This window comes from Crinia signifera, chromosome 7 (assembly GCF_055691185.1).
Source record: "Crinia signifera chromosome 7, ASM5569118v1, whole genome shotgun sequence".
Classification (NCBI taxonomy): Eukaryota; Metazoa; Chordata; class Amphibia; order Anura; family Myobatrachidae; genus Crinia; species Crinia signifera.
This window is the reverse complement of record NC_139223.1, coordinates 97,815,137-97,834,076: the sequence shown is the minus strand read 5'-3', so window position 1 is coordinate 97,834,076 and position 18,940 is coordinate 97,815,137. Positions and strand designations below refer to the sequence as shown.

The 18,940-nt window shown below is 40.7% G+C and overlaps 1 protein-coding gene across 2 annotated transcripts in view; it reads left to right on the top strand.

Moving 5' to 3' along the window:
• Positions 1 to 18,940, top strand: part of TBCCD1 (TBCC domain containing 1) — a 275,986-nt gene that overhangs the window by 209,253 nt on the left and 47,793 nt on the right. For both annotated transcript variants that reach the window (XM_083153516.1, XM_083153515.1), the window contains one exon: positions 6,396 to 6,582. In XM_083153516.1, the coding sequence (XP_083009642.1) occupies positions 6,396 to 6,582 (187 nt within the window). The remainder of the gene's footprint in view (positions 1 to 6,395; positions 6,583 to 18,940) is intronic.

Genomic DNA, 18,940 nt, shown 5'->3' with positions numbered 1-18,940 from the left:
CAGGGCTGGGGATTGTGTGGGCCAGTCCATAGCATCAATGCCTTCGTCTTGCAGGAAATGTTGACACACTCCAGCAACATGAAGTCTAGTATTGTCTTGCATTAGGAGGAACCCAGAGCCAACCTCACCAGCATATGGTCTCATATATGGGGTCTGAGGATCTCATCTCGGTTCCCAATGGCAGTCAAGCTACCTCTGGCGAGCACATGGAGGGCTGTGTGGCCCCCCAAAGAAATGACACCCCACACCATTACTGACCCACTACAAAACCGGTCAAGCTGGAGGATGTTGCAGGCAGCAGAACGTTCTCCTTGGCGTCTCCAGACTCTTTCACTTGCTCAGTGTGAACCTGATTTCATCTTTGAAGAGCACAGGGCGCCAGTGGTGAATTGTCCAAACGTCCTGCACTGTGTTGGGCTGTAAGCACAACCCCCACCTGTGGACATCAGGCCCTCATACCACCCTCATGGAGTCCGTTTCGGACCGTTTCAGTAGACACATGCACATTTGTGGCCTGCTGGAGGTCATTTTGCAGGGCTCTGACAGTGCTCCTCCTGTTCCTCCTTGCACAAAGGCAGAGGTAGCATTGCTGCTGCTGGGTTGTTGCCCTCCTACAGCCTCCTCCACGTTTCCTGATGTACTGGCCTGTCTACTGGTAGCGCCTCCATGCTCTGGACAGTACGCTGACAGACACAGCAAACCTTCTTCCCACAACTCGCATTGATCTGCCATCCTGGAGGAGCTGCACTACCTGAGACACTTGTGTGGGTTGTAGACTCTGTCTCATGCTATCACTAGAGTGAAAGCACAGCCAGCTTTCAAAAGTGAACAAAACATCAGCCAGAAAGTATAGCTGAGAAGTGGTCTGTGGTCACCACCTGCAGAACAACTCCTTTATTGGGGGTGTCTTGCTAATTGCCGATAATTTCCAACTGTTATCTATTCCATTTGCACAACAGCATGCAAAATTGATGGTCAATCAGTGTGCCTTCCTAAGTGGACAGTTTGATTTCACAGAAGTGTGATTGACCTGAGTTACATTGTGTTGTTTAAGTGTTCCCTTTATTTTTTTGAGCAGTGTATATTAAAATAAAAATTGTGCTAATTGTGCTCTGTTAGTTAAAGACCTAAAATGTAGACGAACATACGCGTTCCTTACGCTAGATGTTACCAGCCTGTACTCCAACATACCACACCAACTTGGAGTACAGGCAATTAAAAACAGACTGGAAAAAGACAGAGAATTAGTTACATAGTTACATAGTAGGTAAGGCTGAAAAAAGACTTGCGTCCATCTAGTTTAACCTGGTATAGATATCCATTGCTGATTTGGTTGGTTCTGGTATTTTACAGACAAATTATATTTCTTATTTGTACCCATGGATGTTTTTCTCCAGTAAATGTTTGTCCAACTTTGCCTTGAACGCATTTAATGAGCCAGCCGTTACCACCTCTCTAGGAAGAGAGTTCCAGAGTTTGACTGTTCTGACCGTAAAGAAATTCTTTCTACTAGCTGAATGAAATCTTTTTTCTTCTAATCTATACTCATGCCCTCGCGTCCTAGATTCCTTTCTAGTAGAAAATAGGGTGTGTGACAGTTCCTTATATTGGCCCTTGATATACTTGTACATGTTGAGCATGTCCCCCCTTAAACGTCTCTTTTCTAATGTAAATAGTCCCAAATTGCTTAATCTCTCCCCGTAGCTTAAATTCTCCATTCCCCTAATAAGCTTTGTTGCTCGCCTTTGGACTTTTTCTAATTCTATGATGTCCTTTTTATAGTGTGGGGCCCAGAACTGTACTCCGTACTCTAGGTGAGGTCTCACCAATGCTTTATATAGTGGCATAATTACCCTTGAGTCCCTAGTTTCCATTCCCCTCTTAATACATGCCAGAATTTTGTTGGCCTTTTTTGTAGCTACATTACAATGGGCACTACATCCTAGATTGCTGTCTATTTGGACTCCTAGATCCTTTTCAAGTATGGAATTACCCAGTTCCTCTCCGCTAAGGTTGTAACTTGCACACTGGTTGTGTCTCCCAAGGTGCATAACCTTACATTTATCTACATTGAACCTCATCTTCCATTTTTTTGCCCACTCATCTAGAATTGCAAGATCATTTTGAAGCATGGTGACATCTTCTGGTGATTTGATGACTTTGCTAAGTTTTGTATCGTCCGCAAAGATGGATACATTGCTGAGTAACCCTATCCCAATATCGTTAATAAAAATGTTAAACAAAATGGGCCCCAAAACCGAACCCTGGGGCACTCCACTTAGTGCCGGTATCATATCTGATACGGCACCATTCACAACCACTCTTTGTTCTCTATTACATAGCCAATTCCCTACCCATCTGCAGATATTTTCACCCAATCCTAGGTTTTCCATTTTATTAATCAATCTCTTGTGTGGGACAGTATCAAATGCTTTAGCAAAATCTAGGAAAATCACATTAGCGATTCAAAAATGTGTTATAGATTCTATCACATACATATTAGAGCACAATTATTTCTTATTCCAAGACACTTTTTATTTGTAGACTATGGGGACGGCCATGGGGAACAGGTTCGCACCGAGCTACGCTAACCTCTACATGGGGGAGGTGTGTGAACAACTGATATGGGGTGACGGGTTTGGCGTGAGCCTGGTCCTCTATGGCTGCTACATAGATGACCTTTTTATTATTTGGGATGGGGATCACGTTTTGGCAAATTTTTGTTGATCACCTTAACACAAATCAATTAAATTTGAAGTTCACCCACACATTCGAATTAGGCTGGACCTTGTTCCTGAATGTTACCCTAGAAATAGAGAATGAGAGGATTATCACATCAAATTATACTAAAAAAGTGGGTTCAAATGCCTACCTACACTTCTCAAGTGCTTATTAACGTGTATGGAAAAACAATATTCCAAAAGAACAGTTCCTAAGATTATATACTGTAGGAAGTGGAACGGCTCAAATTTCTCAACTTTCGAGATCCAAGCACAAGCGATGATGGACTTCTTTCTACAACAAGGTTATCCCAAACCTCTTCTAACAAAGGCATATAACGAAGTGATTAAAATAGATAGAGAAACTATAACAACAAAAAAGCCTGATAAAGAACAACACAAAATTGCCTACATCTCTACTTACTATAGTTATTCAAATAAAATCAAGAAGATAGTGGAGAAGAACTATATAATATATTAAAACAAGATACACTACCCCCCAAGCCAAAATTCATATATCGTAGGAATAAAACACTGAAATATAATTGCACCAAGTTTTTTAAAACTGTCAAAATACCATAGGAACCACAAAGTTGTACTATGTGGACAGGAGAAAAACCTAAAGGTTTTTATAAATGCAGCAGCTCGCTCTGCCTAACTTAACCATACGGAACCCACAAAACCATTTACAGACAAAGATGGAAAAATATGACAAATAGAAAGTTTTATAAATTGCAACACCACATTTGTAGTATATATGCTATTTTGCCAATGTGGATTAAAATATATAGGCCAAACAACCCAAAAATTAAAAATAAGGTTTTGGAGCACCATGGCAATATTTTAAGACGTACCAATATACATAGTATCCCTAGACATTTTTGTAAAAATCATGCAGGAGATCCAAGAAGTCTTAAAATCATTGGATTAGAATCTATACCCGACACAGTAAGAGGAGGAGAGAGGTTCAAAAGACTGTGCAGACAAGAGGTCTTCTGGATGTTCATTGTGAACACTGTGCACCCAGAGGACCTCAACGAGGCTATTGATATGAACAATGTCATATAAGTAATAGGAAACCATTGTCAAAAAAGGATATACATCGGCATACTCTCTCTTTTTATCTTTATTTTAATTTAAAAAAAAATTATATACTGTGTGTATATATATATATATATATATATATATATATAGCAAGGAAAAAAAGGAGGCACTCTGAGGGCTTGTCTTTGTAAAAAAAAACGTGTATTAAACAGCCGACCCTTTGTCAAGGCAAACTTGTGTACAACGAAAACAATCAAGTGAGGTACAGTGTGGCTTACCCTTAAATGAAGACAGCCCTGGGGTACCCTCCTCCCGTTTTCGGTGCACGCCACGCTGACTCTGGCCGGAACAGCGTCATTGGCTGTGAGTCGGCTTCCTGTCGGGAGACAGTGGAATGCAGGTTCCTGGTTGCCGGGGGCGCGTGAGACGCACGCTTCCTGTATCTAGGAAGCTGCTGGTTCTGCTGGGCTGGCGCTGTGAGAGTTGAACTGTGGTCGGCGTGTGAAATGTAACAGGGACTGGGTGCCTCTGGGGTTGGTGGTGCCAAACCCAGAGAGTGCAAAGGATGAAAAAAGAAAAATATGAATTTAGGGTGTTATTGATAACACAAAACAACTGGTGACAGTACTGAAATAATTAGAGTGGCCAATACCTGTGTAGGGATGGCCAGACGAAAATGTGAATAATGGTGTCAAAAGGTGATAATTGGAATTTAAATTTTAATTAAAACAGCCTGTCCTTGCGTGCGTAAGTGCCAGAGAGGAGAACTTAATAATATAACATAACACGTGCCAATGTTCATGTGTCAGTAAAGTAGAATGCACCAGGGTAATGTGTTGTATGAACATACATTTTGGTCACCGAAACAGACTGTCGGGTACTTGGCTCTGGCTAATGGTAACAGGTTCTTCCCCTTGATTCACATGGATATTGTGAGGGAAATGCATTACTTTGAAAAGTTTGACCTGTACCTTGTTCAATTACTTTTTAATATGCTGCCATGTGCTTCTTTTTGAGATAAAAGCTGTTTTTTCTTTATCCACAATGGTGTGCTGATTACTATCTACCCCATAGGTAGAGACCAGTTTATTTTTATATATATTTATATATATATATATATATATATATATATATATATATATATATATATATATATATATAATTTTTTTCCTTCCATTCCTCTTTCCCTCTCTAATATATAGAAGTAATAATAAGAAATAATATACCCATTTTATGACGAAATACCAAGCTTAAATAGATCACTATATGCGATTCTAATTTTACCTCCTATATTATTTTACATATATACACATGTTTTGTTCCCTTTTCTTTATATAGTAATATAGACATATATTATGTTTTCCCTATTTCAAATATTGGGATACATAATATCCATCTTTAATGCATAATAGTATGATGAAAATTTACATACGCTGAATGTGCTTTTCTATAAATACTCACCAATATAATTGAATTATTATGATAATATTTTGATATCATTGAATTATTATGTCAATATTCCTATCTACAACTCCTAGAGTGAAAGTAACGAAATAAGTGATTGAATGATGCTTTCGGGCAGTGGAATACATAGATCCGGAGAGTCCAAATGTGCAAGTTCAAATGCAGCTCTTTTTTCTTTAATAGTGCCCAATTCCCTGGCAGATTCTTCTACAACAACTAAGATTGCATTTATTGAGTATTGCTACCTACTTATGGCAAAAATCCTGATTGAATTTGCCGATAGTGGGAGCATTGCAGACCCGAAAGCCTCTGGGAATTAGGCCACTATGGTGGTAGTCCGATAGAGTTATTCCATGCATATAGAAATCAAATCCTTTTTGTGTAGACGCAATAATTGCGTGAATAGCTGTTAGTTGGAGTCACTTCCACTACTGGTCAGGAGATTGTCCTTAAAGCGGATGTTCTCTGTGTCTGTATCAGAAAAGCTCCAGGTCTCACCTATGGGCAGGGTGACATTCCTGAAGCCAGTAATATTTTCCATGTGGAAACAATGAGTTTAAAAGCATAGAAGTGTGTTTCCCACACTTAGAATAACTCGACAGAGGAAGCAGATTCAATTATGCAATAATATATGCAAAAATGCATAAACAGCAGGAAGGTGCCAGTGGTCCAAACCTGGTCAGCAGTGTTGCAGCTGCAGTACACGCCTGTATCCAGAAATCAATATATTATACAGAGGACCCAGCACTCCAATTGCACCGTGTATGAGCACCTTTTTAGAGTTGCAAGTAAAGCATTTGCAATTGCTGCAGATTTCCTCAGTCAAATATATCTCTGCATAAGTACTACTTTAAAATAGCTGCAGTTCTTCCTACACTGGAAAATAACACTTAAACTACTTGTGGAAATCAAGTTACCATATGTATCCATTCAGCCACAAGTGGAGATAACTTTTGAAATACAGAATTCTTAATGATCCATCATTTCTCCTAAGTTGGTTATGCAAACTCCCAATACATGCACAATTTAATTGAAGAAAAAAAAAATTCTGAGAAAATATCTGATTTAAGATACTTTCAGAATCAGTCAAAAAATGTTCTGTTGCAATATAATTTTTTTAGAAGCAAATTAATGATGTTCTTTTTTTCTCTTATTCTATTGTTTTAGTTGACGGGTCAAACCGAAGGGCGAAAATTATCTGCAACATTTACAAAGTTCCATGTGGTAATCACATTGTTATCATGAGTCACATCTACAGACAGACATTGGCTAAAAGTTCAGAAACGTTGGTGGAAGCACGTTTAAAATTAAGTCATTGCAATGAGTCATACATATATTTGCTATCTCCATTAAGGTGAGATTATCATATGCATGCATGTTTTGCAAATATTTTTTTTTAAAATATTTTCTATATGCATCTGAAATATTTCACCACAGTTAAACAGCTGCGATGTAAAACCTTTTTGTCTTCAAAATAATTTTTGTTCTACATATCTTTTTGAAATATTTTCCTATTAGTCTAGAGTTAACAGGCAGGAGCATGAGTGCTTTTCAGAATATTGTTAACAAATTTGTTCACTTGCCAATTCATTGGTCACATTCGGTTATGAGCACCCCGGTCCAGTTGATTTTATATTTTAAATATGTGGAGCACGAGGACCGGCACTCCCCTCAATGAATTCAACTCAAGTGCATGCCTTTGCAAATATACATACATAGCAGGGTTCCTAGTTTCCCGCAGGCAATCAGGAACAAGCACGACACTGCAGCATTTCAAATAGGTTGCACTTTATTGAACTCGATGGTCCATTTCAGGGTTACAACCCCCTTTTCAAGAGGAAGCAGGCACACATACGTAATCTTTTACCATTTAAAAAAGATCCATGGCACCAACTTCCCCACTCCCCTGTCCAACATGCCGGGATGACATCAGCGGCTGCATTTTAATATCACCTACATAATATCTATCCCTATATAGCCTCATGGATGAAATAAATTGTAAAGTTCACAAAAAACTTGTCTTGCATAAATGTGCTCCATACTATTCTCTCATTCAAGCCAAGTGGAGCCACTGTATTTATTTCCTATAGTTCAGTAACAGCATGTTACACAACAAGGTAACGTTAACAACCAGGTTGTTTGAATCTGACATTTGGGTTATTTGAGGTCTCAAACCCTGAGATATCAGTGTCATGATTGGACACCATCCTGTCATGAGCTGCCACCATTTTTACGCCAGAAGGAGCGTAATTGTACCACGCTATTCTGGCCTAACTGTAAATGTAATTGAGTAAGTGACCTGCCTTTGCCCTGGATGGTTGGGAGGAATGTGGGGTGAAGCAAGAAGGCAGATGGGATCTGTAACGATCAGATCAGGTGGTAGGCCGAATAAAGCATGCCTCCTGTTATTATGTGTGAGATCAATGTATTTCTGGTATTGTGTGTAAAAAACATGTCTGCTTTTATTATGGGGAGATTAGAACATGTCTTGTATTATGTGTGTAAACTATTGGTGACCCAGGGATTGTAACCATCTGTATAGTTCTCTGGAGTTAGGATGTCAGATAAGATCTGAGACCCCTCATAAACCATGGTCCACAAGAGAGGTTAGAGATTGTCTCCTTCCGCCAGATCTCTTATCAGTGAAGCCTGTCTGCTATGTCTGCATCTCACTTGATAAGAAAGGAGTATCAATCACTTTGAAAACAGCAGATGAATTCTGCATGTACTGTAGACGATACATTACCAGGGACATTCCCTAGTTCTAGCAAGGAATTGGTCAAATCTCAAGGGTGGGTTGGATGAGGGAGCCTGCAAGTATAACTGTCCCTCTTGTCAATAAGTCAGTGGTACTTCTTGGGGGAACAGCAAACTGTGAAGCGACCGGAGGTTTCTTGTGGAGACCCCCCACTACAGGACCTGTACTGGGGTTTAAGATACCGTGCTTTCATTTTTTCCTTTTATTTTATTTTGAGTTGTATCTTGTGTGTGCTTTTAAAATCATTGTAATATCTTGTAACCATTTTTATCACTAGCTCTGTAGTATTTCTAGGAATAAATAATACATATTCCCAGTTCTGATTTTGTGATTCTTAGGACCTTTTAAGCCAAAGAAGAGTGCTCAAAACTTTACCTTTGGTCTATACTGTATTGTGCGGTCAGGGGCAGCAAGGTGCAATTGCGCAATTCGACAGTGCTAAATCAAGCCTGCTGGTGACGTACCTCATAGAAGAGTGAACCCCAATCATGGAAGGAGCTGCTCAGATTGACGTATCTGAACAGGCGACCGGTGGGTCCGTGACAGGATCCCTTTCCTTTGAAGTCAATGCTCTGTTTACAAAAATGTTTCTGATATGGTGGCGCTATCTCCTCATCATAGGAACAAAGGGGAGCAATTTCTCCTAGGACCCATATCAAGGTCTGGTCTGCCTGGTATGTCTCAACAAGGTTTGTTGACACCAGGGGGGGTGATTTGTATACTAAAGTGTCAAAGCTTGGTTGTTGATGGCTAATTTCTCAGCTTCAAAAGGAAGGTAAATTAGCTAGCCCTGCTTATATCCTTAGGAAACCCCATATAGGACAGGGAAAATTCCTGAGGTGGGGGTTGTGATTGTGTGTGTTTTGCAGATCTTAAAAAGTATGTACTAGACAAGAAATAGGTTGTTGTTGTTGTTCATCATGCTTGGGAGAAGAGGAGTCTAGCTGTCTCGCTGGATCCTATACCAATACGAAGCAATCCCACTCCAACCCCGTTTCATGCTGTGTGTACCTGAATCGGTTTGTTTTCTTTATTCCCTTTTTTTGTTTTATTTGAAACTGTTTTCATGTGTGACCTTACCTAATTTATCATATATCTTGTAACTTATGTTTTTTGTAATATACTGTAAGCCTTGTAGTGTTTTCACTTAAATTAAAAGTCATAATTTAGTTTTTGGTTTCTGCTGTTGTCCAACCCAAGCCTCTGACAAATTCGCCAGAGCACTACCGTGCAATTCATAATTTGGTGTGTCAGCAGAATCAAAGCTGTCATGGACTAAGTGCAAAAAGCTTACTTTGATTGGTGGCAAGCGAAATCGTGGTGAAATACACACGCGCTAGGGGTACTCAGTAACCGTGTCACGTGGCCGGGATTCTCAGATTGGCGTATCTGGAGACCAGGTCCTGATGAAGCTGGTGGCGACAAGCGCGTTGATCAGACACACTTAGTGTGTGAAATATCCCCATGTCCCTTTCCCCCATGAAATGTATTTTGATTGATGTATAGGGCGTTACAGTATCCACTCACAGAGGGCGCATCTGATAGGAACCATGGGGTCAGAACCTGACCACGGTCTCCCAAGACTCAGATGTGATTACAGCACGCCAGTGCAAATACAGCACCCGGTCGGTGCGTCCCTCTGTTAGGCGCAGTGTCAGTGACGGAGCGCGACACGGGTCTGCAAGTTGGAGAATCACAGCCCCACCATTGACTGTGATCTCCCCGCAAACACCGACGCGCTACCAGCACAGCTGGGAACAGTGGCATACGTACAAGCCACTTTCCCTGCGGAGAGGAACTACACAAACGGCGGAGAACACTAACAGCCGATTTGTGTTCCCAATATCAGATCTAACGGGTACACTTTAGATGTGAAACACAGCATGTGTACTACCAGCCGGCCCCGTAGTCTATGATTATTTAAGACTGTGCTACACACTGCGCAATATCTGTGCAGATACTAGGCGGCACCCCATTTTCTGATGTTTAAAAGGACCTAACAGACATATTTACTTCGCTGTCCTAATTTATCTACACAGTTCTTGGGAGCAATCTGTGTTATAAACTAATATTAAACAAAAGTAACTTATTTAAGTGAAAATTGTAACAGATCTGTTCATTTTATGAGTGGGTACACACTGTAAGATTTCCAGCAACACGCACCTAATCTAGCAATTATACTGGGAACAGGACATTGGGGTTCAATTTGAGAGGATCTATATATCCCCTCTTTTAAAAACACTTTGTTTCTTCCTCTTTGGCAATTGTTTTTATATGTCGCAAATCTTAAAATAAACAATTAAAGGTTATATTTTATTATTTTTTCTTGTCCTAACAGTGCGTCACGCACATAACAGTCTTCTCTTCCTTTGTTATTGCCACTGAGACGTGTTTGCCGTCTTTTAGATGAGTATGTGTCCAACTCCAAAAAAAAACAGGGTATCAGAACAAAGTTCTGTGGCAGCGCTTTGTGGAATAAACAATTTGTTGAGAAATTGGATGATCTGTACAAATGTTTTATTAAATTGGACAAAATGTCCGTCAATAAAAGTAAATGAGCAAAATGGCATGTACATACACTATAAAAAATGCAACAATGGAAATAAAATGAAATATATAAAAACACTCTGCCTGCTGGATTTCATATTGTATAAAAATACAGTTGGTATTTAAATGTCTGGTATAGTTACCAATCCTGGAGTACTATTGTTTACCGCTGGGCTTGGTAATTGTCCTGCCGTGGGTGGAAACAGACGGTAACCAATATAACAGGACTTTATCCCAAATTTCGGGAGCAATAGGTTTGATCGGTGGGGCCCCAATGGGCTGGTGAAAATGGTGTAGATGGTAGTCGAACCGCACAGCCAGTGATGTTGGATCCTCTCTAGTAGGTGGCCTGGAGTGATGGGAAATGTTCCGTGGCCACTGGAGGTGTTCCCAAACGAAGGTTTGTCACTGACAGATGTTTCGGTCGTGAGAAGGGGTCCCCAATAGCTGTTTATGGCTCCTGTACAGCCTGATGTTAGGCCTGTATGGGCTTGAGATGCCTCCCAAGGCTGGGGAGGGAAGGGGGCTGTGGGGATGTCCCAAATGGGAATTTGAAGGTCCTCTCTATGGTTTACCGTATTGGACAATTTGAAGTAAGTCCACGGTCCCTGTGGAGGGATGATTTATGGTAATTCCCAGTGGGGGGTAGAACTTGGGAATGATTCCAGAGATGAGCAATACCAGCAAGGCAGAGTCCAGTGAGTGGTGGGGTAGCCACGCCCTCTGACGAAGTCTCTGTGACGAAACGCGTCAGGGCGTGGCCTACGTCGCTCCTGTTACCTGCCTCCCAGATGTGTTCTCCGGCTGTGGCTTCTCGTTCCCCGTTCTGCAATCCAGCGTGGCGGCGCACTGATAGAGGTCCAACGGGTCCATCGATGGTCATGTGAACAGTATATGCCTGTGTTGTGCTTATTCAAAACCGTGTGGTATCCACAGAGCGCATAATTTTGATACGGTGCTACTCTGTATTGTACCGTGGATATTTTATTGTCCTAATTAAAAATCTGTTTAATGCACCATGAAGTGCTGTTTTTCCTCCATCTCCCAATATATATATATAGCGCAGTCCCATTGCGCCGATCCACAGCATCAATAAGTCAGGCGGCACTCCAACGGTTCAGGTATGAAAAAGGATGAATTTATTTCCAAAATGCCATTTGCCTACGTTTCAAGACCTCAGTCTTTTCCTCAAGTAGCGTGTATGATGTGTGCTGCTGCGGGAGTCCCGGGTGTCTGTGTGCGCTGCTTCCGGCCATTGATGCTCCGCCTCGCTCTCACTCTAGCCGTTGCATAGCAACGCTGAAAGCTTGCGCTCCACTTCTCCCCTGGACTTCCTGTGTGTGACAAAAAAACTAATGAAGACCAGCTAGAACATTACTGGATGAACAGTGTGAACAGTGTTTCAAAAAATAACATATCATACCTGCTATGTGTGCTATACTGTGCCTAAAAGATACATTTATATAGATCAAATAAACAATTAGTTAATACTTAGCATGTGTCTGTTTTTTAGATACATGCACCAAATAGACATTTCTATGTGTTTCTCGAAATACTTTGTACTAACCACTTGTACTGATATATACATCTTGCAGCTCATGTGTACAACAAAGGGATACTACAGCATTCATGTATTATTATTACTCATATAGATGGAACTACTTCCATACATGCTTTATATGTTATATCAAAGCGTTCCATGCTATTTTTTCATTCAGTCCGGTGGGAGCCAGAGTGTTTAATCGATATATCCTCTTAGACTCGCGTTGGTTTAATAAGTTTTGCCGGTCTCCTCCATGGGCCAGCGGTGGGATGTGGTCTATTATCATACACCGCAAATCGGTGATTTTGTGTCCACACAGTTTAAAATGTTTGGCCACCGGCTGGTTGACCTCCTTTCCTTTCAATATTCCGACAATGGCTGATCGATAGAGAGCTAATCGCTCTCTAAAAGTGCGGATAGTCTGACCAACATACATTTTAGGACATGGGCAGGTGATGTAGATTATATATTGTGATTTACAATGTAACACATGTCTGATCTTGAACAACTGCTCTGTTTGTAAATGTCCAAAGGTATGCCCCGCTATTATGTGTGTGCAAGTAGTGCACGACAGACACCTATAGCATCCTGGTTTTTTTCCTTTGTATATCAAATAGCGGCTGAGCTGGGGGTTTAGTAATGTTGGTTTTGACTAATAAATCTCTTTGATTTTTGCCTCTGCGGTAACTGGGCATAATTTTCTTGTTTTTAAAGCATGGTAATTGCTTGTCTGTGGTGACTATTGGCCAAACCGCATTCCGTGCTCTTGGGAGCACCTGACTTGCCGGGGTATATGTGGTCACAAATGGGACCTTGTTGAATGCTGTTTTCTCTCCTTCTTTGCTTTTGTTGTTGTAACATGTCCATGTCATATCCTCGTATTTTGAATTTTTCAACCACGGCGTCCAGATTTGCCTCTAAATCAGGACGATGACTTGTGATGCAGGCTGCCCTGATCATCTGGGATTTGGGCAAACCCCTCTTTAATGCTGGAGGGTGGAAACTGCTGTGTTCTAACAGGGTATTTCTGTCCATGTCTTTGTTGTAAATGGTTGTCATAATCTTGCCTGCTTTTAATGATATCGTTACATCGAGGTAACTTATGGATTGCAATTCAATACAGTATGTAAGTTTAATAGGGCAATCCCATTGATTGATTTGAGTATGGGTTCTAGGTGGGCTGGTGTGCCGGCCCAAATCAACAATAAATCATCGATGAAACGTGTATATAGGATGATGTTTGAACTTATGCTGTTATCTGTGAAAAAAAACCTCAATCTCTTGTTCAAACATAAAAATATTGGCAAGTGACGGAGAGACATTTGACCCCATTGAACACCCTGTTAACTGTAAATAATAACACCCATTGTGTAAAAAATAATTCCTGGTTAAAGTAAGTTCCAATAGATCAAGGAAGAGAGGAATGTCCAGGGCACTGAAGTTTACTTTGTGTAAAAAAATTCTCATGGCACTGATGGCTTGCGGGTGTGGGATGACAGTGTAAAGATTCTTTACGTCCATTGTGCATAAAACAGGATTGTCAGGGAGATTGTTGATATTTGCAAGTTTAATCAGTAGCTGGGTGGTGTCCTTTAAATGAGATTTTTGCGCCATTATGTATGGCTGCACCAGAATGTCCCAAAACTGTGAAATGGGTTGGAATAGGGATCCCCTGGCAGATATGATAGGTCTGCCAGAAGGATCCCGTATGTCCTTATGAATCTTTGGTATGGTATAAATAACCGGAGTAACAGGATGATCTTGGGTTAAAGTCTGGTATAACTTTTTGCTGAATAATTGTTGTTTGAATGCTGCTTGGAGTATTTCATCCAATTCCTTCTTATATGTCGAAGTTGGATCTCCCTGTAGTTTCCTACAAGTATTGGCATCTGATAGGTGGTTGTCCTGATTTTGAATCTACACGGAGGTGTCTTGTACAACTATACCCCCTGCCCTTATCTGCTGGGCTTATAGTGATATTCGGGTTATTGGACAAGGATTTTAATGCTTGGGCCTCCTTTTGACTGATATTTGAATGCTGTTTGTTACTATTTGAATCTAATTGCTGCACAAACAACAATTATTCAGCAAAAAGGTATACCAGACTTTAACCCAAGATCATCCTGTTACTCCGGTTATTTATACCATACCAAAGATTCATAAAGACATACGGGATCCTCCTGGCAGACCTATCATATCTGCCAGTGGATCCCTATTCCAACCCATTTCACAGTTTTTGGACATTCTGGTGCAGCCATACATAATGGCGCAAAAATCTAATTTAAAAGACACCACCCAGCTACTGATTAAACTTGCAAATATCAACAATCTCCCTGACAATCCTGTTTTATGCACAATGGACGTAAAGAATCTTTACACTGTCATCCCACACCCGCAAGCCATCAGTGCCATGAGAAATTCTTTACACAAAGTAAACTTCAGTGCCCTGGATCTTCCTTGATCTTTTGGAACTTACTTTAACCAGGAATTATTTTTTACACAATGGGTGTTATTATTTACAGTTAACAGGGTGTTCAATGGGGTCAAATGTCTCTCTGTCATTTGCCAATATTTTTATGTTTGAACAAGAGAATGAGTTTTTTTTCACAGATAACAGCATAAGTTCAAACATCATCCTATATACACGTTTCATCAATGATTTATTGTTGATTTGGGCCGGCACACCAGCCCACCTAGAATCCATACTCAATGCAATCAATCAATTGGATTGCCCTATTAAACTTACATACTGTATTGAATTGCAATCCATAAATTACCTCGATGTAACGATATCATTAAAAGCAGGCAAGATTATGACAACCATTTACAACAAAGACACAGACAGAAATACCCTGTTAGAACACAGCAGTTTCCACCCTCCAGCATTAAAGAGGGGTTTGCCCAAATCCCAGATGATCAGGGCAGCCCGCATCACAAGTCATTGTCCTGATTTAGAGGCAAATCTGGACGCCGTGGTTGAAAAATTCAAAATACGAGGATAAGACATGGACATGTTACAACAACAAAAGTTACAAGTGTTACAAATCCCAAGAGGTCAACTTTTGAGTAGCAAAGAAGGAGAGAAAACAGCATTCAACAAGGTCCCATTTGTGATCACATATACCCCGGCAAGTCAGGTGCTCCAAGGAGCACTGAATGCGGTTTGGCCAATAGTCACCACAGACAAGCAATTACCATGCTTTAAAAACAAGAAAATTATGCCCAGTTACCGCAGAGGCAAAAATCTAAGAGATTTATTAGTCAGAACCAACTTTACTAAACCCCCAGCTCAGCCGCTATTTGATATACAAAGGAAAAAACCAGGATGCTACTTGCACACACATGATAGCGGGGCATACCTTTGGACATTTACAAACAGAGCAGTTGTTCAAGATCAGACATGTGTTACATTGTAAATCACAATATATAATCTACATCACCTGCCCATGTCCTAAAATGTATGTTGGTCAGACTATCCCCACTTTTAGAGAGCAATTAGCTCTCCATCGATCAGCCATTGTCGGAATATTGAAAGGAAAGGAGGTCAACCAGCCGGTGGCCAAACATTTTAAACTGTGTGGACACAAAATCACCGATTTGCGGTGTATGATAATAGACCACATCCCACCGCTGGCCCGTGGAGGAGACGGGCAAAAATTATTAAACCAACGCGAGTCAGAGAGGATATATCGATTAAACACTCTGGCTCCCACCGGACTGAATGAAAAACTAGCATGGAACGCTTGATATAACATATAAAGCATGTATGGAAGTAGTTCCATCTATATGAGTAATAATAATACATGAATGCTGTAGTATCCCTTTGTTGTACACATGAGCTGCAAGATGTTTATATCAGTACAAGTGGTTAGTACAAAGTATTTCGAGAAACACATAGAAATGTCTATTTGGTGCATGTATCTAAAAAACAGACACATGCTAAGTATTAACTAATTGTTTATTTGATCTATATAAATGTATCTTTTAGGCACAGTATAGCACACATAGCAGGTATGATATGTCATTTTTTTAAACACTGTTCACACTGTTCATCCAGCAATGTTCTAGCTGGTCTTCATTTGTTTTTTTATCACACACAGGAAGTCCAGGGGAGAAGTGGAGCGCAAGCTTTCAGCGTTGCTATGCAACGGCTAGAGTGAGAGCGAGGCGGAGCATCAATGGCCGGAAGCGCACACAGACGCCCGGAACCCCCCGCAGCAGCACACATCATACACGCTATTAAGGTAAGAAAAAAACATGCTTATGGTTGTTTGCACAGCACATTATATTTATGCATGCCCTGAGGACAAGACTGAGGTCTTGAAACATAGGCAAATGGCATTTTTAAAATAAATTTGTCCTTTTTCATACCTGAAGCGTTGGAGTGCCGCCTGACTTATTGATGCTGTGGATCGGCGCAATGGGACTGCTCTATACTGTTATTTGAGGAAGGCACCACGGGCATTTACTTATTTCACCAAGGAGTGCCAGACTATAAATACCTGTTTATATGTATATACAGGTTGAGTATCCCGTATCCAAAATGCTCGGGACCAGGAGAATTTTGGATAACGGATTATTCCGTATTTCGGAATATTTTAATATTTCAATGATGTATTTTGAAGTATCTTGCATTTATGCTGTATAAACACATAATATACACACAAATATATTTTATTACCACATAAAATACACACAAACATATTTTAATTGTTCAAAAAACAAGGTTTCAAAACGTGAAACAAAATGTGTGTACTATCTCAGCACTGAATTTGAATGCCAAGCAATCATTGTCTTGCACATATATAGTGCCAGTTACATATCATGTCCCCAGTGATGCTGTTACATATGTCCCCAGTGAGTTTTTAGCAAAAAAAAAATTTTTTTTCACTTTCTGGAATGTCCGTATTTCGGAATAATTTGGATAACGGATATTCGGATACGGGATACTCGACCTGTATATGTATGTATGGGTATGTATATATATATATATATATATATATGTATGTATATATATATATATATATATATATATATATATATATATATATATATATATATAGCAAGATTGGGGTGCGCAACCTAATACGTACAGTGTACCTCCCAATTAGTATTACATTAAAATCAGAAATATATTCTGGAGATCATTTCCTTGTGTTGGATATATTCGCAATAATTATGCACAGTCCATTTCAAGATGAATTGTCTTTTTATTGCAAGAGGAAAAACCCGACGCATTTCGTCACATAAGGCCCATACACACTTGCCGATTTTCAGGTTAAAATCTGTCAAAACGGGTGTTTTGACCGATTTTCAGGTGAAAATCGCCTAGTGTGTATGGAGCAGAGATCACCCACTAGCGATGATGCGCGCTCCCGCATCATCGCTGTCAAAGTGGGTAATCTGCTGGTAAAACCAGCATGCCTGGCGATCATGGCTTCTTTTGGAACCATCATCGCTCAGTGTGTATGCGGCTAGCGATGATGGTCCAAAGAAGACATTCTGCTGGGCCGGCCTCCATTCCCCTGCTCCCTCCCCCTGTCCTCGTCCTGTGGATTTTACATTGCCGCGGCAATTGTACCCTCCCCCGCTCCCTCCCTCTGACCTGCGCTCCCGAGTCCCGTCCAAGTAGCCTAGGCGCTACTGCACTCCCCCGCTGCCTCCCCCAGTGCCTCCCACAGTCATACTCCCCCGCCCTGCTCCCTCCGTCCGTCTGTCCGTCCGTCCCCTCAGTCACAATAGAAGAAGCTGCTGGAGAAGCGCAGAAGCGCTGCTGCAGCTATTACAAGCGAGTACACTGCCACCAATGTTGTTTATGTATTATGCTGGTATTAACCAGCAAACCACTGGCCACCAATGTAATTATGTATTATGCTGGTATTAACCAGCAAACCACTGGCCACCAATGTAATTATGTATTATGCTGGTATTAACCAGCAAACCACTGCCCACCAATGTTAAAAAAAACTAAAAAAAGAGCTAGTAATGTATAGATCACTGGCGCAGGCCAGCGATCTATATGTTACTAGTGCCACTGGCCACCAATGGAAAAAAAAGAAGCTGGTAACGTATACATCGCTGGTGCAGGCCAGCGATGTATACATTACTGGCTTATATTTTTTTTACATTGGTGGACAGTGGCACTAGTAACGTATAGATCGCTGGCCTGTGCCAGCGATGTATAAGTTAGCGGATCCGCTGCCCACCAATGTAAAAAAAATGAGCCGCTAACGTATGCATCACTGGCGTAAAACGTTACTAGTGCCACTGCCCACCAATGTTAAGAAATGAGCCGATAATGTATACATCGCTGACACGCAACATTGTATACATTAGCGGCTCATTTCTTAACATGGGTGGGCAGTGGCGCTGGTAACGTATACATCGCTGGCCTGTGCCAGCGATGTATATGTTACCGGCTCATGTTTCTTTTACATTGGTGGCCAGTGGATCCACTAACGTATACATCCCTGGCCAGCGATGTACAGAATATACATCACAGGCCAGCGATGTATACGTTACCGCCTCATATATATATTTTTTTTACATTGGTGGCCTCTGCTCCCACCCTTGGAATTCAAACCCGCCCATTATGTAAATAGCTTTTCTAATGAAAGATTTTCAGCACTCCTGAAAATCTCTTGCTCTTTGGGGAAAGTAGCTTAGTGTGTATGCACTACTTTGGTAAAAGATATATCTTTTAGAGATTTTGGCAAAGTCTTTTGAAATGAAAATCTTCAAGTGTGTATGGGCCTTAAGACTTCATCAGGGGTAAAACCAATCAAAAGATTATATGAACAGCGGTCCTAGCGAGAATCTTTGCTGATCATTGTGGTTTTTTATTCCACATTATAAAAACACATT